Genomic DNA, 25,081 nt, shown 5'->3' with positions numbered 1-25,081 from the left:
GCAAGCCCCAGATTCAAGATCTAAGCAGAATGCTAGCACAGTCTACTTTTCCTCTAGCCCACAAGTTTCAGGAGTGTTGCAATCTGAGCCTGTCATTAATTATTAAAGGAAGATTTACAGTAATAATAATTTAATTCTTTAAGTCAGACAGACAGAACTAACCAGATCCACTGGCTAGCAATTGATGATGTAAGAAATCCTAAGTGGATGCTGCCACACAGAATTGTTCTTCAGAGAAGTGCAAAGACGGCAGCCTACTGATCCAATTCTAGCTTGGCATTTCATTTCTGAGGAATGCCCCTTCTATGTGTAAAGAAAAAAAATTTTCTGTAATATTTTTAACTGAAGAATGCTGCATGAATATCTTCCTAAGGAAACACAAACCAAATGTGTTCCATCCTCAGTTCAGGGACAATTTCCACTGCAAGCAGTACAGAGGTGCATTACTAAAATGGACCCTTTTGGTCAAAGAACAAGACATGAAGCTGGCACCTATCTCTGAGGGATAAAGAGTTAAAACAGCTACCCATTTCCTCAGCTGGCCCACTACTATTGGGAGGGCAGTGTTCAGCTGAATTCCATCAGGCCATGCTGTCTTAACACAACCTGACATGTTCCTCTTCAAGATCTTGGAATTTTTTTCTCTTCTCTGCTTTTCAGCAGCATACACTAGACAATAAAATACACCCCAAAAGCCAAATGGTAATCCAAGCACAAAATAATATTTAATTATATAGTGGGGGGTGGTGGGGAGACTGAGTAATTTATTTCATTATTTTTTTTAAAGTAAAAGACTCACCAGGTCCTTCGCAGACAACACAATACTGGTTTTTGTTTCAAGTTCGTAACTTGGCTCTTAAAGTAGTTGATAATGAACCAGCAGGCATTATTTTAAATCAACCAGTTTTATTAAATGAGCCAGAAAGGAAAGAGGCAGGGCTAATTACCAGCATTCCTTGATGAATTACCTAGCGGTGTGTGGTAAATCTCTGGGCGTCTTTGTCTTTATCCCCAAATTTATCCCTTACTTATTTCTCAAGAGGTTAAAGGACATGGGGCTAATTAAGGCACCAATCCAATGACAGACAGAATCATTCAAGGTAAGGCTGGTTTTTACTCTTTCAAGCTTTTGCATCTCTGCCTGGTACTTCTTAATCTAATTTCTTTTTTTTTTTTTCCCCCCTTAATATAACTGCTGGGGAGGGGGAGGAAAAGCGCTAATCTTGTCACAGTCAGGCAGGTTGAAATTGCCATGCAGTGCTGGGCAAAATGCTGCATATTTGTAATTTAGCCAATAAGAAATTCCTTAAGCCTCTCCTGAATGGCAGGAATGTCTCTAGCTTGTCACTTTGAATTCATTCACTACACAGGTTCAGCGTCTCGGAGAATAATGCTGCCAAACTAGCTGAAGAACTGAAATATTTGCGAGTGTACATAATGCCTGAAGATTACTTTAAGCAGATCTGAGTTTTCACATTTCAACATTTAACGTCTGTCAAAGCCGTTGACAGAGGCCTCCCCAGACCTCCACATGACTCCCCCCGGCCTTCAGCGCCGTGGGGGGCTCCGGGCTCTGCTTGCTGCCCAGGGAGCTGCGGAGGCAACCAGCACAACCACAGTGACCAGCACTGACCCCTTCCGTCTTCTTGGCTCAACCAGTAAAGGGTGGTAAGGTGGTTTTATTTTAAACTGACTTGGGCTGAAACAGGGTTTGATACAACCTAGGCAACACACACACTGACACCCATAGGAAAAGGAGATTTGGGACGAAGGGTGAAGGCAGGGTTTGCACTAGCAGTCAAGCAGTCAGACACTTGTACACAGAAGTACGTTGCCCCCTTGAATTCCACGCATGTTTAACGTCCAATAACCTCTGCGTTGAGCAAGAGTTTACATTTTACCTCTAGTACTCACCACAGATGTTAGCGCCAGTTCTCATTCTGGAGAAGCTTACAACCCACAAAGCAAGCAAAAGATTGAAGGCCCGAGAGATATCTTACTTACGTGAAGGCTTAAGACAGGCTTTAGAGGTTCTGTGGTTAAAAGCAAGTTTTTCTTTCTGAAGAATGTGCTGTGGGCTGAAGTTACACTCACCGACTCTGTTGTGTTGTATCTGCAGTTCAGCAAGACCTGGTCTGGCAAATCACTTCTCCGAGTTACAATTACAAATAGGTGCCAGGCTTGCTTAACATACCGGCACGCACCGCTATCTACTATGGTCAGGTTCGATTAAATCAACTTTTGATCAGATAAGCATTTCCACAAACACACATTTACTGTAGCAGATGCTACCACACGTTTATCTTGACATCCCATTGTTCCTGTTCTACAGAACTGTAGGACAGATAGATTGATCTCCCATACAATGAAGTTTCATGGTAATTATTACACCAGTAATACTACTTCTAACTGCACAGCCTTCCCTGGTAAGCAGAAGGACTACATTAACACCACAGGTCGCTCTTCGTAACAGAGCATGCTGGAAAAGGTCTGGGAGGAGGCATTTTTCGATACTTGTCCATAGTCATTAACATCACTCAGAAGGCATGCTTGGCATTTCAAAAGAAATACAGGGTATCTGATGCAAAGAGCTTATCGTGGTGGCGCATTTAAAACCTGAATGAACAATGACACGAGGGTTAAAGCAAGAGGCCAGCCGGGCCTCCCGCATTGTCCCAGACAGCCCGGCTGCGCCGCTGCGCTTCTGTTGACTCTGGAAAAGCTGCTGGAAGGAGAAAGATAAGCGTGAGCTACAGCAGTGCCAGGGGTGGCAGTAAGATGGGTGAATGGACCCATTCTGGCATCAGTGGCGATCAGCCTGCAACGCTGCCGTGAGATGGGCAAAGAATAATAAAGCAAGAGCGGAAATGCAGTAAACACTGGTTGGTTCTAGACTTTAAAAAGGAAGTATTGCAGCTGGTTTGGGACCCCAGGCAGAAGAAAACCTGGGATGGATGTCTGCTGCCCACTGGTGATGTTTTCAATCCTGCCTGACCTGGTAATGCTGTCAAAGGAATTACTTTGCAGTTCTGCAGGCCGAGGATGCTCCCAGACATAAGGGTCAGCAGACATACTAGGACTACAGGTGTAAAAATGATTTTGTGATATCAAGAAGGAAGACATTAACAGATGAAGCCTGAGACCCACTACGGGAAAACTTTTTAACAGACCAGCTTCCCTACAAACCTAGGGTGGATTCTCTCAATTTCTAATAGCCAAGGGTTTCGTCCCCTGTAACAAACTGAGCTCCACAAGGATTAACAGCAGCACTGTTCTGCGGATGGACAACCTGGGAGCAGGACTAGCCTCTCATCACTTCTCACAGGTGACAGGCAGAGACCTGATGCCCATCCTCCTCCAGCACCGGGCTGACCCCACTTACAGAACTGCGGGGATCTGTTCCCAGAGGTCAGCCCTGCAACACCCAGCACTGAGAGCTGCAGAGGTGCTTCTGCTCCAGCAGGAAAGGAATCCTACCGGACAGGAGGATAAACAACAACAACAGGAACAACTCCTTGCTATCAAGGACACAAAGCTATAATACACCTGTATGGAAGAAACTATTTTATAAAGAAAGCCATTGAAGATATTTTAAGAAGAATTCTGTACAAAAGAAGTTAATTCCTTAAATAAAACGTATTGACTGTGTACATCGGGCTCCTGATTGAACATTACCAGGGCTTGGGACCCTTCCAACAATCAACACATTTTAAGTTACTTTCTCCTGTTTCCAAGACAGAGCAAGAAGTTGAAGCAGAGCAGAAGCAAAGAACCTCCTGTGACACCTCCATGTAGCATTAGACCTAACCAGCAGCAGGAGACGGATGAGAAGATGCTTAAAGACAAACTAGCCCGTATGTCTGTGAAATTTAACACCAGTGGAGCAGAATGACAACTGAAACCCCTAACAAACCGTCCTGCTATTAGATGAGAAGAGATACTGCTTGATAGGTATTAGCCCCATTCCTAGTCCATCACAAAATTAGGCTTCACTAAGCAACACTACATTTTAATTCCAACAGGTCATTTCCTACCTTGTCAAGCTACATTACTTGACATAGAAATGATGCAATAAGAAGTCATTACTCAAGAAAATAAAATCCTATTTATTCATATGCCCTTGAATGTAATGGCCACATTATGTAACTTGGAAATTCCTATGCAATGTGACATGGATTAGTATGTATTACTCTTTCTTTCTGTACTGTTTCTAAATGACATTTTAAACATCTTTAAAACAAATACAAAATGCAAACTCATCAACAGTTTCAGCTTCTTTTTAAACCAGTCATTCCAAACTACCATCCTCAGACACTCAACTACTATTCCCCTAATATCGTGAGATATGGGACACAGCAAGCCACACAGTGTAATTACATAATTCAAAGAGTGAACAAAATCAACACGTTGGTTTTTCTTCTCTCTCTTTTTCTAATGTGATTTTAAACTCTATAAAAATCGTCAAAACTAACAACAAAGCAGCTGCCACTTTTGGCCTTATTTGTGTAGTAACGTTCAAAAAGCTTTTTTTAAAGAAAATTGCCTTCCAGATTAACATTTCTCAAAGTGTAAAAATCCCCTTTTTGTCCATCTCATTCTTTAAGGTCACTAAATCCAGACCATCTGGATAATAAAGTTACCACGTGTAGTTCCCTATTCACCTAATTAAAACTTCTGTACAGCTCGTATGGATAATTTGTCTACAGCTAAAAGCAACTGAAGTGTAAAAAGCAGCTCCGGGGAAATGATGTCACTAGAACCAGGTTACTGCTGCCAGAGCTGGCTGTCAGCCTATCGGCACCAGGAAGATCCCAATTTACTGTTAAACACATCTTTTGAGCCAAGCAACCTGTTTCATCATCATCGTAAATCATATGAACTTTCCAGTAAAATCCTATTCGCACTGAAACATCAGCAGGAAATGTTTTAATGTTTAAAATAAATTACAGAACATGACTTCGAGCCTGGTATTTAGCACTTTTTTCTGTACAGAGTTGGTCCAGTCTGGTATCAGTAAGGAAAAAAGCAAGAATCTTTAGCTGCTTCCACTAAAAACATAAGCAGCAAAAGTGAGCAAACCAGTCTCTTCTCTCAAGCCCAGCAAGAGACCATGAGGACTTGGTTTTGCTAATTTTGGCTGTTCCTTATGTAAAGGTAGATAACGAGGAGTCAGACGTCGTTTTGCGTGGTTCCGCAGCCATTACCTACAACACACGACTCTCTGTTGCCAAAAAGCCCTTGCTGCTAGGTATTACTTTTAATTTACAAGCCAGGTAAGGATGCACTCACATAGTTTTTCGCTCTATGGGGTCAAGCATGCTGCCCAGGAATGGGGACAGATGCTCCCTCTGTGATCCCAAAGGACAAGGATTCACGTTGGAGTCCTTCACATGAATTTAACAAATTCAGGGTGGACAAGCATTAAGAAAAAATAGCTTTTCCCAGGTAATTTTAGACTCCTCAGTATACACACTTGCACACACGCTCAAAGTGTATTGTACACACGTTTCCTTTAAAAAATAAATATGTAACTCAAAATTCAAACGCCTTCTTTTTGCTGAGATCTACGCTGTAGACCACACTTGAGTATATTCTAGTATCCCCATCAAGTATTAATTTTGGCACTGTCAACACAATACAGTAATACAGGTTCAATAAATAAAAGGACCCTACATTTCCCCCATAAAACAGTCATGCTGAGACTGTCTTGAAATACTGCATCTGCAAGCCTATTTTAAGGCTAAATCTTGGAATACATATCATCGATATAGAGCAGTGATGGGCAAAGTACAAGAATGCATTGTAAGCAAGTTCAATTAACTTATCTGGTAAGAAAATGCTTACCAACTGAAAGCAATTACCAAATATCCAACTGCAATAAAAAGATCTAGCACTAATGCAGAGCAAATAAATAACTTTTCAAAGCTAACGAAAATTTTACTGTCATATTTTTACATCACTTTTTACATTCTTTTACTAACACATTTTCACATTGTTTTACTCTATGTAGACTTACCCTGTGCATGAAATACTCTTTTCTTCGGGTTGAACAAGTTTTTCCCCGAGTAATTAGCAAGCTACATCCCCTTTGACAGAGAGATACTAACAAGCTCCTACAGTTTCCAGTAAGACAAGGAATCCAAAGCTACTAATAGCGAACAAGTCATTTAAGCAAAAAAGGATTACAAAGGCTTGTTGCAAGAGCCTGGAAACTCACCCATATTTCAGATTAAGGCTTTCTGAGGAGCTCTTTTGTAATGAGTTTTGACTCAAATTTTTTAAAATATGAGTTTTTTAAATGAAATATTGATTTAAATATGTATTAATAATTTCTTCTTTGGAAAAACACTAAGTGCCAGAAAGACCGGACAATGATTTCCAACGGGAAAACTAGAGAAATGGTAGTTTTATAACAAAACCTCCCTCGAGATCTCAAAGTATAAAGAAAAAAATCACAAACTAAGAAGGATTTCTACTCTTCCGTACCAGGACACCAAAGAAAGCTGCGAATCAAGCCACAGTGTGCTTATTTGCAAGACTTTGTTTCCGAAAGTACCTGTCACCCCATCCCTAGGGCACATAAAGTCCATTTCAATGAGAGCTACGACACGGAGCGGGGGAGCCGCCGACGTACCTTGAGGACCTCCATGGGTACCTGCGTGGCGGGGGGCAGGCTGGCGGGGACGCTGACGTTGATGGCAGGTGTCTGGCTGACGGGAACTCTCTGCTGCATGAACTGGGCTGCTTGCTGCTTCTGCTGCTGCTCCCGACGCTCCTGCTCCTGCATCTGCTCACGCATGAGCTGCTGCCGTAGCAGGATTCGTGAGGTCATGCTGGAGGAGCTTAAGGGAGGCTTGGAAGCGCCAGGATGCTCGGAATTGCTGTGGGAAGACCAGAGAGAGACAGCTCAGCTTCTACCAGCGCCTTCATCGCTCAGGGTTTGCAGAATTGTTCTGGGGCACGGAGCAGAATCCGCAAGGATACGCGGCACCACACAACGGGGAGCTCGGAGCCGACCCACCGCAGGCACTTAGCGGTGCGTTAGGCTGCCTTAACTTCGCAGCAACTAAACATTTCCAAATGCCAATATCCAGCTGTAAAAAATGATTTACTACTCTTACAGCAACCATCCATGAGAAAAACAAATGCTTTTATAGGTAGCAGCAGGCATTCATATCCCTTTATATCCCTTTTTTTTTTTTTTTTTTTTAAAGTATGGAAAGGATGAATCATGTCTAATGATAGGTATAGGTAATACGCCAGGTCTAATCACCTACCTCAAAATAAATAAATTCTACCTCTTCCATAAAAGCACAATACAATAAAAGTACAGTTATTTTCTGCAAAATACTACCTGGGGGTTGGATTTGCTGATGGTGACATTCTTCATAGCTAGAAACCAGACCCCAAAAGCAGCAGCTCCCACCTGAGGCCTACCACCATCTCCTGGGTGCGGCGAGATGCAGGAGCAGGCAGCACAAACAGTCACGGCTTTCTTTCAGTCACCCTTACCAAAGCCTATTGTGCTGCCCGGGTGAACACACTACGCACCTTCACCTGCTAAGGGCCCTCGACAGACCGAACATCCCAGCGGGTAACACGGGACAAACCCAGGAGTTTGCCATAAACTGCAAAGATGCCTCCTGAAAGACCCCATCACTTTGTTCGCCCCCAGGAGTAAAACTCCATTTACAAGACATTTCTGTAGCGTCCTTAAGATGGAGCAATTAAGGGAGGCAAATACCAAGCTACACATCCTTGGAGGGAAGGAAGTTAGCAGCGGCTAGGAACCCTTGACTCCGTGCATCCACATGAGAAGGCGCCACAGCGCGTGTAAATGACGGCACTTGGTTTCTAATCCTAACTGAGGACGGACGCCCAGTGCACAGGCAGGGCTCCAGGGAAGGAAAGGCCACGCCGGGCTAGAGGGGAACACGGGATGCCTGGGGAAGCCGGCAGCAGCTGTCCCACTCCAGGAGCGAGCTGCCTGTGAGCCCCCTGCCTCTGCTCCCCGCGTCTCAGTGCGGTGCTGGGCAGCTCGCGAGCCAGCATCCCTCCGGCATCAGCCCCTGGAGGCTGCGGGCATCGAGAGCCACGTCTGCTTGGGCACGCTTAGAAGCCTGTGAGATTTGTTTAGGACCAACGTTGTGTTCATAGGGGAAATGAAAAAGGAGAGCCCACGCTTACTTGCACAAGAGATCAAGAGAGCTCGCCTTCTGGGGGCAGGGAAGGAGCGCTGGGAGGAGACAGCCTTGCTATTTAAGACCTGTCAGGTTGAAACACTCACAGAGACACTGATCCTTTTGATAAAACAAGAGAAAACCTTTGTGGTGAAACTAATGCAGCTGCGGAATAATCGCACTAATTAGCTGCTCAAGACAAGTCATTGACTGTGATACTTGTAAAAACACCACCCTCCCAATTAACGCGGAGCATTCTCACATCTCAGCCCAGCAGCCCGTTTCCTGGCCGCAGCCGCGTTTGAACGCACGTCTGAACCACTCACGAAGTCTCCCTCCAGTTTGGAAACGTGCATTTGTACGGCTAGGATAGTTACAGGTCTCCAGAAAGGTCTCCAAACCTTTTTGATCGTGTACCCCCAACCACAAAAAAAAAAATACTGAGCACACACCCCCAGTAGAGAGAAGAGCAGAGAACAGCACCTCCTCTGCTACTGCATGGCCAACAGGAAAAAATGGAATGACAAGTGGGAAGGAGCCCTGCAGATTTGCTTACTTGCCCTTTCCTCATCCCAGCTCACGCTGCCCAGAAACGCTAAGAGCGCCGACGTTCCTCCAGCACCGCATTGAATCAAACTCTCTTGCTCTTCTGGGCTACACAGATGTTTTAGGATGCTCTCAGCAGCGAAGGCACCCAAGTCCTGAATGAAGGAATCACTGGGAACAACGTGCTGTCAAACCGTAGCTATTGCCAGCAACGCGTTTGAGTTTAAATAATGCCTGGATCTGCCAGAAACACAGCCTGGAGGCTGCTACACAATACCTGCCTGCCTGCCAAGACGCTCATTTCACAAGCGCTGCAAGTGGAACTGGACGAACAAAACCGCTCCCAACATTCAGCTGTCCTGCGGTTGTCACCTGGGGGCCGGGAAGCTCTCAGTGCACGCAGGGCCATCTCTCCGCTTCAGGGCTGAAGCGGCACTTCTCCCGTTCGCTGTAACTCACCGAGAGCAGCGCAGATGAAACATGGAAGCAGAAAACCGTCTGAAAGCTCCCCTTGGTATTTCATTCTCTAAGGCTGTCCCTCACAACTCCCAGCCTCCATGCCCTGCTCCAGCCGCGTACCACACTGCGCAACGCTCCGAGACGGAACGGAGGGTGCTCTGGGCTTCATCACCACGTACTCTCCCAGAAGCAAATAGAAAAAACTGTATCAGAAACTCATTTTTACATAAAAAAAAAGAAAAAACAAACTTATATCAAACGCTTAGTCAAGAGCGTACTGCAAAGTTGCACTTCGAAAGCTGCCTGACCTTTAAGCGCTGCGCAGGGTGAGACACCGCAGCGCGGTGCAGAGCCCGGGCACGTGGACGCTGAGCTCTCATACGAGGCCTGACTCACCCAGACATTGCGCAGTCAGATCCAGAACCCACACATGCAACTGATACGCGATGCGACTGAGATACTTCCTGCAAACATGGTTATGGATATCATTTAATTGCAATAAATGAAACCGACTCATCTTCTTAATTGACAGATGATTAAACCAGTTATCCATTAGCAGTCTAACAAGCATAGTGTAATACAGACGGAGTTATTAGTTATGAATGTCATATGCCAATTCAATTAATCATTAAGTGATAGCATTCTATTAAATAAATTTAAATTACATATCCTTTGTTCAGATGCCTGGGAAACGTTAGTTACTGTATGCACACACTGTAATGCAGATGGCTGTTACATAATACAAAACAACTGGTCAGATTACAACCAAGTTTTATTTCATTGCTATCAACTCAAGTGATTACAGACCCCATACGGTTTGGAATCATCCTGCCTGTTCAGATGGGTACCAGTGATTTGATTTCTGTCTCCTCAGACAAAAAGCCAAACTAGTCAAAAGTCAGTCAATTTTGTTTTCAATTCTTACAAACTGATTAAACATGTTCTCCAGTACACATGCATTACTTGTCTGGTTTACACACATTTTTCATTACCCGCATATTTGTTAAAAAAAACCAGTTCCAAATTATTATTTTTAATTCCAACATTAGGTTTTTAGACAAACTACAAGTTAAAAGCACAGACCAACTACTCAAACCCAAAGCTCTTCCAAACAGTTCCTCATTTAAAAACACACACAGAACAAACAAAAAAACCCCACCTGTTTGCCCATCACTCTTTTGTTCTCTGGCAACAGCCATGGGATACTTGGCTTCAGACAGGATCTGACAAATGCCTACCTGAAACGTTTCAGATAGGTATGTGCGCAGCTGACCTACGTGTCAGAGGGTGATGCTCAGCAGAAGACATTCTGAAGACACCATCAAGAAACACGTCCAAGAGCTCTGACATTTTGGTAATGACTTCTCCTTTCTGGTTCTGTGAATAGCCCAACAGCCTGTGCCCCCCATTTGCCCGCTGCGCATGGAAGTTGTAGCTAAAACAATACGCATCGTTTCCACACCCTGTAATCTTTACCCAGCAAAGGGGCTTTTCAGGGCTTTTTCATTTATTTTGGTCTGTCTGAACTAGAATTTGATCGAGTTTAGCATTAAAAAAAGATTTAGCAAAAGATTTAGGGGAGGGAGTCCCTGTCAGTATGGTATGAAGCCACCGGTTTTGGCTGATATGCCAGAAGGCAGAGACTGTGCCTGATATAGAATAGCACCAGCCTGGAGAGCTCATCCTGGCTCTGCCCTTCAGACCCCACACACAGCCCCAGGTTCCTCGGACACGGGTGAACAAGAATCAAGTAAAATACATCCCCCCCAAAAAAATGCCTCTCAGTTAGCTGTCAGTCCTTTTTACTTACAAGGTCTCCAGCCACTCCACATGTAGTCTTGCCTAGAGGGGAGGGCAGTAGCAGCACAGATTTCACAAGACTTGAAAGTGGAATGAAAAAAAAAAAAACAACAAGCTTTCAAAAAACACTTGCTTTGGCAAGACCTACTGCCCTGCTGTACGCAGAGCAACGCCACACAAGAGGGAGGTTATTGTTCTCTGTCCATGCCAACTGTTTAGCAGTGGGTTAGCCTGCAGAGAAATCAGCCAAGAGAAGCAGAAGTTGTAGTGCCTCCAGAAACCCATGGAGCTGCACCAGACCTTAGAGGTCTGAGGTAAGAAACGGCATTTAAATGCTTATATTTAATGCCTTACCCTTACTTCATTCATCAGTATTTATGGAGAAAAGCAAGGCATCCACACTGAAGCATCTGATATTAGCATAAGAACATCACTCCCGATCTTGAAAGCAAGTAGATGAAAGGTTGCCGACAATTCAAACACCTGGCCCGACCTACAGAAGGCATTATCAAAAGAGACACCCACACAACTCCCCTCCGACACTCCTCCTGCTCAATGAGTGCTATCGTGTCTCTCAAAACAACTTATTTGTAGAGATTCCAGTTGCAGCGTCTCTACCAAGCAGTAAAAACTCCAGATGCTTTTTGTTGCCAGTACTATAAATGTTAGCAGCATCTAACCTGCCTGTCAGCATTGCTGTTTGCCACAGGGATGAGCAACAGAAAAGGGAAGGATACCAAAAGAGAAGACAAAAGAAAAGTAAATATAAGAGGGAGCTGATTACAACAAAAATAAGTTTTCTCCCCTATCTTCAGCCATCGAGAGGGATTCTAGGTACAAGAAAACTACTCCAGCAATTTCCCAGCAGCACTCTGTACTTCATTCCTAAAATTTAATAATTGATTGGGGGTTACGGCGACACTCCGCTCAGCGAGCCAATTGGCTGGCACTGAACCGGCATATCAATGCTAAAAAAAATTGGCACCACTTTATGTCCTTTGTTGTCAAGGACAGAGCAGTAAGGCCAGCAATTACATAAATGGTGCAGGACCTTTATCAGCCTCCACAGTAAAGCAAGGGCTGTTTCCTCTTTAATAAAGGTTTCTGCATTTGAAAGTTACACGTTCGAAGAGACAAGCTGCCTGCTGTGGCACCTGCTCCACCATCATCCAGGCAAACATTTTCCTCTCCCTCCATTGCTCTCTTCCTCCGACACACACAGTCAACGACGTCCCCTACCCAGGAGCTAATGGCTGAGCTACAAACAGAACTGAGTTTAGTAGATACACCTGTCTTTAAATAGATAACAACCAGCACTCACATCGACAGACAATTTAATCCTCTACGATTTTTTCTTTTTAAGTAGCTGTACACGATTTAGAAGTTTTCCATTTTTCTTCCCGTCTTTAAAACACACCTTCACAAGCTGCTGAACATAATGCTTTTTGAACTTAATGAAAACCTCTCTCATGACCCAGGAGCACTCAGTAACTAATTATTAAGCTCTGGAGGTGGCTTTTGCATGAGCGTTGACTTAATAAAATGCCATAAGTTGATCTGCTTGAATGCCTGTTTACTTGGGCACACAGCTTTCAGTACAGCTTGGGAAGCTCGGCTACCACCGGAATAAGTAACAAGGTAAAACGAAAGAGGTTCAGTATAAAAGCTGCAAAGGTCACATTTTACAATTCTTTACTACCGTTTCTGTTAAAGGGGAGATGAATAATTACAAACCTACACAACCTTCAAAGGCTTCTATATATACACCGGCTAAAATAATCACTAAAATGCACCAGATCTGTTTGTGTCGAAACTGAACCAAGAAATAGCAGGGGAAGGAGAAAGCTCTAGTGAAAGGGGGAGCCGCAAGAAGCTCCGTAAGGGACGAGCATCTTCCAGGTGCTCCCGGGGTGTGCACGCAGCGCTAAAGCACACGGGCGCTGTCAGACACACGAACTGTTTGGTCTCGCTACCGTTACCTGTGGCGTTCTTATCCCACAACAATCCCCCATTAGCTCAAATGTTTGTGCTTGCCATGAACTTTCAGAAGACGATACGCATGTATATTATTTAAAAACGACAAATAAAAATGCAGAGGGAGGGCTTCACGAGCCTTCCCCTCCTGCAAGGCAGGGGCAGGCAGCTCCCCAGCGCAGCACCTGGCTCCCAGACCACCACCTCCGTCCTGAGGCGCTCGCTCGAAGCGTCACTTACAGGCAGCAGCTGGCCAAGGAGCGCGGCATGGCCCTCTCAACTCTAACGGCCTCCATCTTTGCTCCCCCCCTTTTGTCCGAGAGGGCTTTTGCAGAACGCCTGGGTGAAAGTCAGGCCAGGCCTGGCAGGGCCGTGTCTCTAGGGGTGGCTCCGGATAAGGCCCTGGCAACTCCAATCCCCGGGAGCAGCGTGGGCAGCGGTGCCCAGCGCCCGCCGGCACTGCAGACCTGTGCAATCCAGCACCTACCGCCGAGCAGGGGCTGGGGCCTCACGAGGCCTCACGGCAACCCCAAGGGACTCCCAATGGTCCAGGCGGTCAGGGTTGGGATCTCAGCGCCCGGCTTGCTTCACTGCACAAAGTACTGCTCGAGACTGCCCTGGGACAGGAATGGATACGACCTGACAGGGCTGCAGAAGGAAAAGCCCCGCATTGTGTTGTCCCTGAAGGGCCTGAGACCCGCTCGGCCCTCTCACGCCCCACCCCACAACAGGAGATATGCGCCGGTGTTGAAAGCACTCAGCCCATTCTTTAATTAAAAGGGGAGTGATCAGGCCACTAATGCCATCAGAGGGGCGGACAGAGCTGTCTGTAGCAGTACAGCTTTCTCAGGATCTTTATCACCAAAAGGACGAAGGGAACAGACGGGTGCAAGACAACCTGCTTTCTGGGAGACAGATAACTCCTGCGCTTTCAAAGATCCCCTCAGTGAAACTCTGCAGAGGAATCACTGTGCACGCACCTCACAGTAACTCGATGTATATCTGTAACTGCGTGGAGGCTGGACACACTCTTTACCGAGTCCCAGCTCTGTTCAAACAGGGAGAATCCCTGCTCAGCACAAGATCAGCAAGCAGGTGAGATACCTATGCACACAAATACCCCAAGCACTCAAAAACATTCCACAAGGGGTTAAAGGAATTTAAAACTTAGCATTACTAAACCCTGGTTTCGTGCTCTTCCTCAAACTTATGAAGCCATCACAAATTTAGCGAATATATTACAGGAGAAAAAAAAGAAAAAAGAGCATGAGGCAAATTTGCCTTTTGCCTGATAGACTGAATAGTTGCCTTGTTAAGGACTTTTTGAGCCATTTCAGATGCCACTTTCCTGTTATCGGTACTTACCCCTCTAAAGAACTCTGCACACATTTGCAAAACATTCTACAACAGAAAGCCAGATAGCTAGAACAACCAAAAGGTGATAAAATAAAAAGCGAGGAGATAACACGCCATTAATAACCTTTGTAGTTCTTGATTTTGTAATACAGAATTTACCTTCTTTTATCTGAGTAAATAGAGAAGATAACGCTGTCGCCAAGAGGGAAGATGAAGTACATCACCATGCGTTTTGACACTTTGTACCTACGTAGTCCCAAAATCTGACTTCACATCCCTTTCTCATTGTATCTTGATTTAGACAGTGACGTATCTATCACACTACGCAGTCAGCTCGCAAGTTTATTCACACAGGCAGCCAGCCCTGCAGAAAACAAGGCCCAAATGTGTTGTGCTCACAGCTTCTACCCCTCATTCATCTGCTCCGAAACTCGCCAAGCTAAAAAGCCACCATGCTTCTAGAGGTTTGCAGGAACCCAGCCATTCCCAATCTGAATCCCTCTGCTCATCCTTAGTTTTCTGCTTACTGACTCCGCTTGTCACAACGCTATTTAGTTCTTTCCAAAGAACACAAGGCAGCTCGAAATCTCATCTCATGCAGATGACATCCTCATTCTGGTATGCTCGGCAAACAGGATCTTAAGAAGCAAAAGAGAAAGTGTTTATGAAAGATTTGCTTTAAATGATTAAGAACCCCAAACAGTCATAATGAAAACCACAAAGTGAACTTTCAGTGCTCAATACGTGAAGCGTCTGTGTGATCAGTGTGTATGACTTGCTCATTACAGCGAATACGAAATACGAAGGAAAAAAACAACCCCTAACATGTTACTGAGAACTCTAAAATCATCTTGGACAGATGTTATGCAAACTCTCACTTCAATTTGTAGCCACAGGGTTAGCTGGTCATTACAGGACCTGACCAGGGAGTGTGTTTGGCAACTTCTCTTTCTAACAAAATTCTTGGCCGCGCAAACTAATTCCTCAGTGTCCATGCATTTTAAACAAACTTGAGTTTTATTCTTCAAGCATTACTTATAGTTCTTCTACATTTTTGGCTATTCGTAGAAGAATTACTGGGGCAAAATCATTATGTAACTGTAAAGGCTGAACTACTGAGGGGGAAAAAGCCTTTCATTCAGCAACAGTTGCTTCACTTACCATTTGGATATTTATACTGCAACTGCAATTTGCAATCGCAGGACAGATGTACCGCTCTTGCTGCGTTGGGTATTCACAGCACAGACAGCAAGGTGGGAAAAGCTCCAGCTGTCCGTGTAAGAAAGCAGCAGCGATGTTTACAAACTTGCTAATTGAGGCCAAGCAAAATGACAGTCATTCGCTGGAAACATTGCCAAACTGCAAACAACTACTGCGGAGATGGCCTTCAACTCCCCTGCTCAGGCCATTTAATACAACCAGCAAAATCCCTGCCTTGGAGTAACCTCAAACAAAGGCTCCTGGAGAAAGCAAATGCCAGCAGTCCATCGGCTAACACTGCAACGCTACCGGGGGACTCAGCAGCATCCTCAGTACAGCCACATCCAGCACACGGTTCCCTGCCCCACGGTGCCTCTCCTTCCCCTGCTACAGACTGGCTGAAAGTCTGCCTGGCAGAGCACCCCTCAGGCAGCAACCAGCAGCAGATGTGCAGGGAGCAGGATGGGAACAAGGCATGCCTGTCAGGCAGCTTCCCCGAGCAAGCTCCCAAACCCCTACCACTCCTGGCTCAGGGATTTCCCAAAATGGGAATGGTTTCTGCGTGCTTACAACCCTCAAGTGTGTGCCGTGGGTCATGTCAGCCTCACCTCCGGTTTTGTTCTGCAGCTGGCACAAGACGTGGAAGTGTGGACTACAGGACCTCTCCATCCACTAGCAGCTGTAAATTCTATTTTAATTTCATGACATCTATATGAACTGCAGCCTTCAAACCGATACCACAGATTTTTGTGAATGGCTGGACTTCCAGGAAACTGGCATTTCCAGGGACTTTTCTAGCAATTCCACCACCACCTACTTTAAAAAAAGTAAAATAAAATTCTGCACCTCGTTTCTAGTCAGAAACTACTCATGAATTACAAGGAGAGCAGAAGAGGAAAATAACTACTTGCAGTTAGGTTAACATGTAAATGAGACAAATACCAAATCAAAAACATGATACAGAATAGATTAATTCAAAATAAGAACATGCAAGCAACGTTTATACTTTCTGATTTTACAAAGCGTCAAGATATATAGAAAAGATCCTCCCTGATCTATTCATAAGTCTTGAAAACCTCATAAATAGAGGCTGCTGATACACTACCTTAATTTCATTTGGGGTCACCCTTCGGTTATGCATCTGTCTTATGTTGCACCTAAAATGCATCAGAAGGGACACCAGGACAAATTCTGTGCACGCAAATACATTCTTGAAAAGTAATCCAGCTGCTGCAGTTCTAGAGAAAGCCTGTATTAACACCACTCAGCAGGCACCACGCTCTGCTGTTCCATGACAACTGAGACACGCTGTCCGCGTAAGCTGCTCAGACAGACCCGTTCCATGAATACTACGTCCCACTTTTCAAAACGCATTACAGCTATTGATTTCTTTTTGAAAAAAAGCTGCCAAGTCAAAGTTATACACAAGCCTTTTGTTAGACCTTCATCTCTTCTGCACTGCCAGAAGCAGAGTGCTCGAACAGCTAGTTCTATTGACAGCTACAGCAATGTTTGTTGTGCAACTACTGCAAACTCCCGAATCACGTAAACAGGGGCGAGAGCCAGAAGACGCTTCACTGGACTTAGAAGTTCACATCTGCCTTAGTTACCAGGACAAAAAAATAACATAAAGGCAGCCACTTCGTTTATAACCAATAAATCATGCAAAGACTACGGTTAATCATGACTTCTTGCTACATGGCTTTCTTTAATCTGGTTTATTTAGCACTCGGGACCTTGGCAAAGTACCTGCGGAAGCACCCACCGATGCTGTGGAGCAGCAATCCCCACCTTCTGTTATTTCAGGCCACAGCAGACAACTATACAACACTACATTAGTCAACCAGATTTACAAACTTGCAAAGTCACCTGGAAATGCTGTACAGTTCCAAACCTGCTGGAGCCCAGCAGCCGACGGAGCGCTGCTGTCCCTAAAAAGCCTCACAGTAACGGCTCTCAGCCCGGACCTGGTAGCAGCTGCACCGTTTTGCAAAACAAATGCTTGGCAAAGCTGCGGCTGCTGACAGCAAAATGACCCCCTCCAGTTCCTTTAACTTCTTGTTTCAGAGAGTTTAGTACTAGAAACCATCCCCTTACTTCAACTTTGCGGTTTGGATGAAAAGTTGACCTTCTCTTCACTCACCCGCCTTCTAGTCCTGATCCTTCTCGAGCATTAAGAACCCTTAACATGCCCAATATGTTCAAAACTATGACAAACAAAGGGAGGAAGGGAATACACAGGTCCTTGGGATCACAATTTCACAGAAATCTCAAAAAGCCACCACTGCCAGCAATGACAAGTTCTGCCAACTGGTACCAAGACGTCCTGGGACAGGAGGCATATTTTTGGATAAGGATGGGACACCATAGGTAAATTAAGAAAAAGGAAAAAAGAAAAAGTTTTCTCCACTATCTACAGAAGAAAATCTGCATTAGATCACAATAGTCTGTTTTGGCCATACAACCATTTGCTCAATTTAACTAAAAATTTAGTAGTTGCCCAATGTTGAGCTGCCAATCTTTGTCTAATACACGGGGGATATTTTTCCCATCCTTTAGTGGCTGCTGCAAAGTCACATTCAGGAACTACAATTGGTTTTCCAAGTAGTCAGGGAAAAATATTTATCTATTTTTAGCAACCTCCAGAACAAACAAGACGATTTGTTGTTCTTGTTTTGTCTTTAAAAGCAGACAATAATGCAAGTAAGAACGGACAAGACATTTTACCTAAAGCTTACTGCAGTTTAAGATTGCACACATCAGGAAGAATCAAAATATATTTAGATTAAAAGCATTACCTTTATATATCGTTATACTTCCATATCTCTTCTCTTTGTCTTTGCAGAGTTATAACCTGGCTGTACAAATCCTAATCTTAATAGAAGTACACATATTTGGTTTTGCCTAGAATTGATTATAGGCTACTTAAAATGTTAATAAATCTAATATTAACCTCTTCACATGCTGGCATACATAAACGTGCTCACAGAAAATGGCTATCAGCTTGCAGAATGCCAAAGTTATTCGATTAACACTTGCACCATTTAAGTGTTTCCAATCCTATTTGCAATTTAGCAAAACCCACAAAATCCCCGCCTGGACTATGGAAAGCCATCTCCTGCAGGGTTTCTTCTTTTCCTAGCTCCCAGCCACCTCACTTCATACACTAGATGGAGCTTTGTCCCCTGCTTCCCCCAGCCTGCCGGCTGACGCGGCACTACTCGCAGTATGGATAAAAAAGAGCAAAGAGGCAGAGGGTGAAACATCCACGTCACCCCAAGTAAACAAAGTGCGGGCAATTGCTTCAGGAACACCGTGATACCAAGCGGGTGTCTGGGCTCTAACAGCACCCTCCCAGGTCCTGCTCTCCCCTCCCCACTTTGGGCACTGATTTGACATTTTTCAGAAAACAAGTATTTCAGCAACTGCAAGCCCCAAACCGTGCGGCAGCTTCCACCAGCCTGCACCGTGGCCATGAGGCACTACCTTGAGTTCAAGCCAGAACATTAAAATTACCTTGTTTTTTCTCCCCTATAAAGAGGCAGCATTAACTCATTACCAGATTACACACCTGGGTTGCTCACTGGCTTTCGTGGATCTCTCTTTATACTCCCACTTACTTTCTTTCAACGTTAGCTTTTCAATCCAGTAACCTCAATCGTCTGCACCGAATGCCTCTGCTGAGGCTGTGGACCTGGACCCATTGACACTTCTGGGAAACATCGCTGATCAAAGTAAAATTCCCCCTGACTTACAACTGATGCATTCGGTCTTTATTGTTTCAGAAAATAGTTCAGGAGAAACAGCTCATCCCGTGCAAACCACACTGACATGTTCGAATAGGAAAGAACAGCAGAACAAAGCTAGCCTGACTTCTGGTGAGCTGCCAAGGCTCCATTAGGATTTTTCAAAGCACAACATGTTGTGGTCCTTCGTTAGGATTTCAGTGAGGAATTTATAAACTCACACAATCATGGAATGGTTGCGACTGGGAGGGACCTTAAAGGTCACCCAGTTCCACCCCCTGCCGTGGGCAGGGACACCTCCCACCAGCCCAGGCTGCCCCCCAGCCCCATCCAGCCTGGCCTTTGGCACTGCCAGGGATGGGGCATCCACAGCTTCTCTGGGCAACGTGTTCCTGAGCCTCACCACCCTCTGAGTAAAGAATTTCTTCCTAACATCTAATCTAAACCTACCCTCTTTTAGTTTAAAGCCATTCCCCTTGCCCTGTCACCACACCCCCTGACAAAGAGCCCCTCCCCAGCTGCCCTGTAGCCCCCTTTAGGTACTGGAGGGCCGCTATAAGGTCTCCCCAGAGCCTTCTCTTCTCCAGGCTGAAGGACCCCAGCTCCAGCCCAGGTGAATGAACCATTCCTAATGTCCTAAAGGCCAGCACTGTAACGCAAGCGTAAGCAGCAGCAGTTTCAGGCTGAACCAGACAAGGTCATACCAAAGAGGACAGAGAAACATTGGTGCCAGTGGTACAGGACACCTGTGTAGGATCCTGTGGGCAAAGGCTCATGCCTGGGCACCTGTGCTCAAGAATATGGAACTGAAATTGAAGCGATGAGAGACACAGAGCCCACTTCAGAGCGGGAAGGTAAAGAAAAGTTTGGCTTTTTAATCTCACAAAATGGAGGTTGACAGGGATGAGTGTTGCTGTCTATAAATATCGCGGAGAAACAAACACCCAGAAAAGAACAACCTTGGCATTTCACCAAGTGATATAAACCAGCTATGAGTAAGATTAAATTAGTACCAACAGTTATATTCTGAGAAGTCCAGTCCCCAAACAGTTTCCAGCTGGAGGACTGGCAAAGGAACAACGTGCATCTTTTCAAAGCCCCGCTGCCTAATCAAAGCAGGTCACTGCAGAGCGAAGCAGCCGGTCATGAAATAAGGGCCACAAAAGATGCCCTCCAGCCAAGGACTCCAATAGGACAGACACACGACAACACAAACTAAACTCTTTGGCAGAGCAGTAGTGCTGGAATCTAGTGCTGTATTAAACCATTCTCCTTACATTTACCAGCATGGCGAAACGCTGCCCTTCTGGAAGGTGAGCATGACAACATGAGAAGGTTTCTTACCAGATCCTACCAAAATAAAGATGCTCCTCTAGAGCTACCGGCACGTTCAGACCCTAATGAAATACTCCCCTTATCTTCTGGCTTGCTGGACCGGCTGGAAAGCAAGTGTCAGCAGCGCTTGTGCTGCAATTTCTTGGAACCGCCTCTCGCCCCCACCTTTGGGAGCGTTGTTGCCCAGATCCTCTCCTCCGTTAGCCCAGCTGAGTGAGCCAGAGTTCAGAAGTGTTGAACTGGAGCAGTAAACAATACCTCAAAAATGCGACCCCTCCTTTTTGTCTAATGTGGAAATAACTGGAGCGCCTATGTCACTGCTTTGCAAATCAGTGCCTGCAGTTAACTGACTCCACCTTTCGGCGCTGGCTCTTACACTGTTCCCCAGATTTCTGTACCGAACCACGCAGAGACCAAGGTGGGGGGGGGGAAATGCTTCCTTAACTTGGCACAGCTGCATGTTCAAATGGAGTAAGCCAAAGGATAAGACTAACTTTGAGTACTCACATTAGCAAGAGGTCTGAAAACGGGCTCCAAATAATGGTCAATTTTAATCACGCAAAGACTCCTCAAAGCCGGTATTTCTTAAATATGCAAAAACTCCCAGCAAGTGGTGCAAGTAGCTGACATACCAGCGCAAAAAGAAAGCTAGAGTTAGAAAAGTGTGGGAGCAGGTGATGAAAATGAGAAGCTGTTATTCATTAACGTTGGAACGATTCTGCCTCAGCCCCGATTTTCTCCCTGTCAACCACACCACATTACTCAGTTCAACTGGCCTGCCGAGTCAGCTTCAGAAAGCTTTCCCTAAAACAAATGTTCACGTAGGTCGCAGGTTTTTGGCAAAGATTTGCTTCTTTATTCAGAAAATAAAGAAAACAAACAATAAAAGTACACCGACCATACTTCCTTCTCCTGGAAGGCCTCCCCAGGTTTCCACACAACGCCTTCCTGTCCAGGCCGGGGGCGCCTCTAGCAGCCCAGGCTGCACAGCCAAAACCGGTCAGTCACTTGAAATACATACATATTTTTTCCAAGTCAAGATGTTTATGACATGCATATAACTCACAGCAGATTTTGAACTCTCAGTCCCTCCTAGGAAGTTTGCTTTGCAAGGAGAACTAACTCTGTTTTGCCCTCAGGCCCTACCACCACCCCTACGTTCGCCCACCACTTTCTGCTATCCCAGAGTTCTGACGCTTCAAGAGGTTCACCTGCCCTTCCTATCCCAGGGAAAAAAACAATAACCCAAAGATTTGGGGACCCCATCCCCACAGCACAAATCCAGAAATAACATATTCTGCAGCAAGAGCACGTGGAGCAGACAGAAGGCATGCAGAGAAGGAGCATTAATCCAGAGCAGATCTAGCGGGACACCTTTCAAAGGCAAGACAGCAGCTGAAGGGTCCAACACCCACACATCCTCAGACAAATCTGCAATCAGCCATGATGCCTTTCAACACATCGATTTTGAGCAGAGCCTCTTAAGGGACTTCCTTAGGAACACACAGCCCGGGCGGTAAAGATGAGAGTTGAAACTACATCTCTAAATCCCACTACCATCCATCCATCCATCCCCTGCAGCCAACAGTCATGTGTCTTTAACCATCCTATGTAGCACTGACAAGCAGCACGTTATGTAACTGAAGGTAAACCTGCCAGATTCTTGCAACACCCACTCACAAGTTTAGCAGAAGAATCCTTTCAGTCCATTACACCAGCACAAAACCAAACCCTCGGCATCTCGTTAGTGTTCTTCTACCGGGCTTCTCATCCAGAATTTTCAGTGAAGTTCAGAAGTGGAGCAGAATGAACACCTTCACTTATTTCCAGTCTGGGAACAACGAGCTTCAGCCTCCAGTGCCCTTTTAATATAGTCTAATTTATTCTGGAGGGAAAAAAAAAAAAAAAGCAGCATACAAAACCAAAGCATGCAACCTGAAAAACATCCTCCTGTCTAGCCGAGCAAGCACTTTTTAGAGACGCTTACCTTAGTTCATGCTGCTAAAATTGTTTTTTAAAAATATTTGGGAAAAAGCAGAAAGGATTCTACAAAATGCACAACGTTAAGATGGAAATGTTATGTTGCAGAAAAAAAATAAAGGTGATCAATGCACTCAGTATTGTGTTCTAATGATTAAATCCATAGACAAGTTGTTTGAAACTGAAGTCTTTAGTACTTGAATGCTTACATATGAGGTTTAAAATCAAACAAGCGTTTAACACAACCAAAGAGCCGGCACATTAAATCTTTTCAGACTAAGATTCAAAAATTCCCCTGAAAAAAGAACAAAAAAGCCCTAGGCAAAAAACAGATTTCAACATCCAGCCCACCACTTACCTCTGCAGAACTGGCAACAGGTAAATTGGACACTGCAAATTCAGCCAGAATAAAGCACTTCACAGACAAAAGGCTGGTTTTTCGTTTTGTTTCTTTTTTTTGCAAAACAGATCAAAACCCTTGGTCCTTCAGTAGCCCAGAAAAGGCTTACAAATGAAGCACTAGCAAGCACCAGCGAGGGAGGCACTGAAGATTGACACCAGCTGCCTCCCAATCAACAGAACCATGCTACAGCTATTACTTCAGGTAAGTTGTATCCTTCCTTGTTTAAGGAAAACCTCAGTATAACACCATTAAAAAGGGCAATAAAAAGCTACCGTAATTCCAGTGATAGGTCATAGTTTGAGAGGTTGAAAAGCTCCTTCCCTGCCCATGTGCAAGTACCAGAGTGACACCAGTAGGAACGATTCCCATGTGGTCTGACTGACCTCTTACAGAAGTCCAGGGCACTTCCAAGGAAGCTTGATGAAGATGAGCAGAGAGTCATGTCCACAAAATGAAACCAGGCCAAAAAAGAAAAACCCTAAACAACTCACTGACCTCTGAGAACTCTTACAGAATTCCTTTAAGGATGTACCACTTCAGGGATGTCTCACAGACGGACCCATTTTCCACCATCAGTCTCCTGCACTGATCCTCTCTCCCTCCTCAACTCCTTCACCTTGCTTCACTGGGGCAACCAGCAGGTACAGAGACCATGCTCAGTCAGTTTTGTTCAGAACAGGCCAGTCTGTTCTCAAATTAGCTGCAGCAGCTTAAAAACCCTAAGATTTCTCACTTTTGCATTGCATTGTACAACAGCAGCATCATTCTACAAACCGCTGGAGCACTACCCTTCAAGAAGCAACACCCAAGAGCTTTTCTGTAATGTTACCATCACCTCTAGAGAAGCAAACAAAAATTGATATTGGCAGGTAACTGCTGTTTTCTAAACTGTTCGTTCAAGCTTAAATACAATGAAACTCTTTGGAACTTCTAAATCACATTTGCAGATACAAGGTGGAACCCACCCTGCACACATTTCTGTATTGGACAGCATTTCATGTGCATAAAAGCGTTATCAGTAAACACACTTCAAGACAGAATGGCCAAATCATATATTTTCCCCATTGCAATTAAAAAGGTGATTACAACTTTTTCTAATGGGGTTGGGGACCTTCAGATGCATGGGAAGAAGACAAGGAAATTAAAAAAAAAAAAAAGTACCTACAGAAAATAGACCTAAAATTGAATTTCTGGCATAGCAATAAAACAACATGCTGCTTGGAAACATCCTCCCACTCCTATTTAACATAATGGGGGAATGACTTACTGCCAAAATAAACTTCAAAAATTTGTTTGCCATAGAGGAAAACCAAGCAGACTCAAGTTCTACATGCAGAACCCAGGATCAAGAGCGTGAAGGTTTCTTTGTACCTTTTAGTGACAGGTCATTTCAAACTTTTATGTTTGTGCTTTCAAAACTTTTTATTTACAAGAAAAAATTAAAAAATGGGGAAAAAAAGACTAAAAAAGCCTCCTAACATCATAAAACCCTGTTAAATGTTCTGTATAAATATATCAAGTGTAACATTTTCCCTATTCTATCAGTCTACTCCCAAAATCTTGGCATCTGAAAGCAAAATATTATTTCATGTAGCAAAGAGAGAAGGTACGTTTTTTGAAACAATATTTGTAGAACAATGCAGGAAAAAAAGATATTTACAATTTTAATAAAAATAAAGCATAAATTTCTTAAATGACAATCTATACTCTTACATGGCAGTTGCTGACCATTAACAACCATAAATGAAGATAAAACCTTTTATCCAATTATCAGGCCAAATTTCAAGTTTCTGTAAGCAGCCTGATAAAGCAGCTCAATTATTCCTCCCCTGCATATCTGTTATCTAAAAACCACAGACAATATCATTTCAGACACTAGAAAAATATTTGGAACTTCCTATGCCATTGCTCAGCCATCCCAATAGATCTCCCTGCCCAAAGAGCAGTTTTCATTCTCTATCCCTGCTTTCTTTTTAGGTCTTTTACATTTTCCTATTATTTTTTAAGTCAGTATCTTCAACAAACAGGTATCTAAGCAAATAGCAATCACTGGAAGTTATTTGAGAAAGTTTCTGTCACGTATTCAAGATGTATTTCTCATG

The 25,081-nt window shown here is 44.4% G+C and overlaps 1 protein-coding gene across 9 annotated transcripts in view; it reads right to left on the bottom strand.

Annotated features, from left to right (window-relative positions):
- The window catches only part of MITF (melanocyte inducing transcription factor), a 100,256-nt gene that overhangs the window by 35,194 nt on the left and 39,981 nt on the right, over positions 1–25,081 (bottom strand). For 7 of the 9 annotated variants that reach the window (XM_040568484.1, XM_040568488.1, XM_040568487.1 and 4 more), the window contains exon 2: positions 6,635–6,881. In XM_040568484.1, coding sequence (XP_040424418.1) covers positions 6,635–6,881 — 247 coding nt within the window. Of the gene's footprint in view, positions 1–6,634; positions 6,882–13,199; positions 13,271–25,081 lie in introns of those variants that run through there. The other 2 variants (XM_040568485.1, XM_040568486.1) reach the window with 1 other exon arrangement.

This window comes from Cygnus olor, chromosome 10, assembly GCF_009769625.2.
Source record: "Cygnus olor isolate bCygOlo1 chromosome 10, bCygOlo1.pri.v2, whole genome shotgun sequence".
Taxonomy (NCBI): domain Eukaryota; kingdom Metazoa; phylum Chordata; class Aves; order Anseriformes; family Anatidae; genus Cygnus; species Cygnus olor.
Note: the sequence above shows the minus strand (reverse complement) of the source record. Positions and strands in the feature narration are given on the sequence as shown.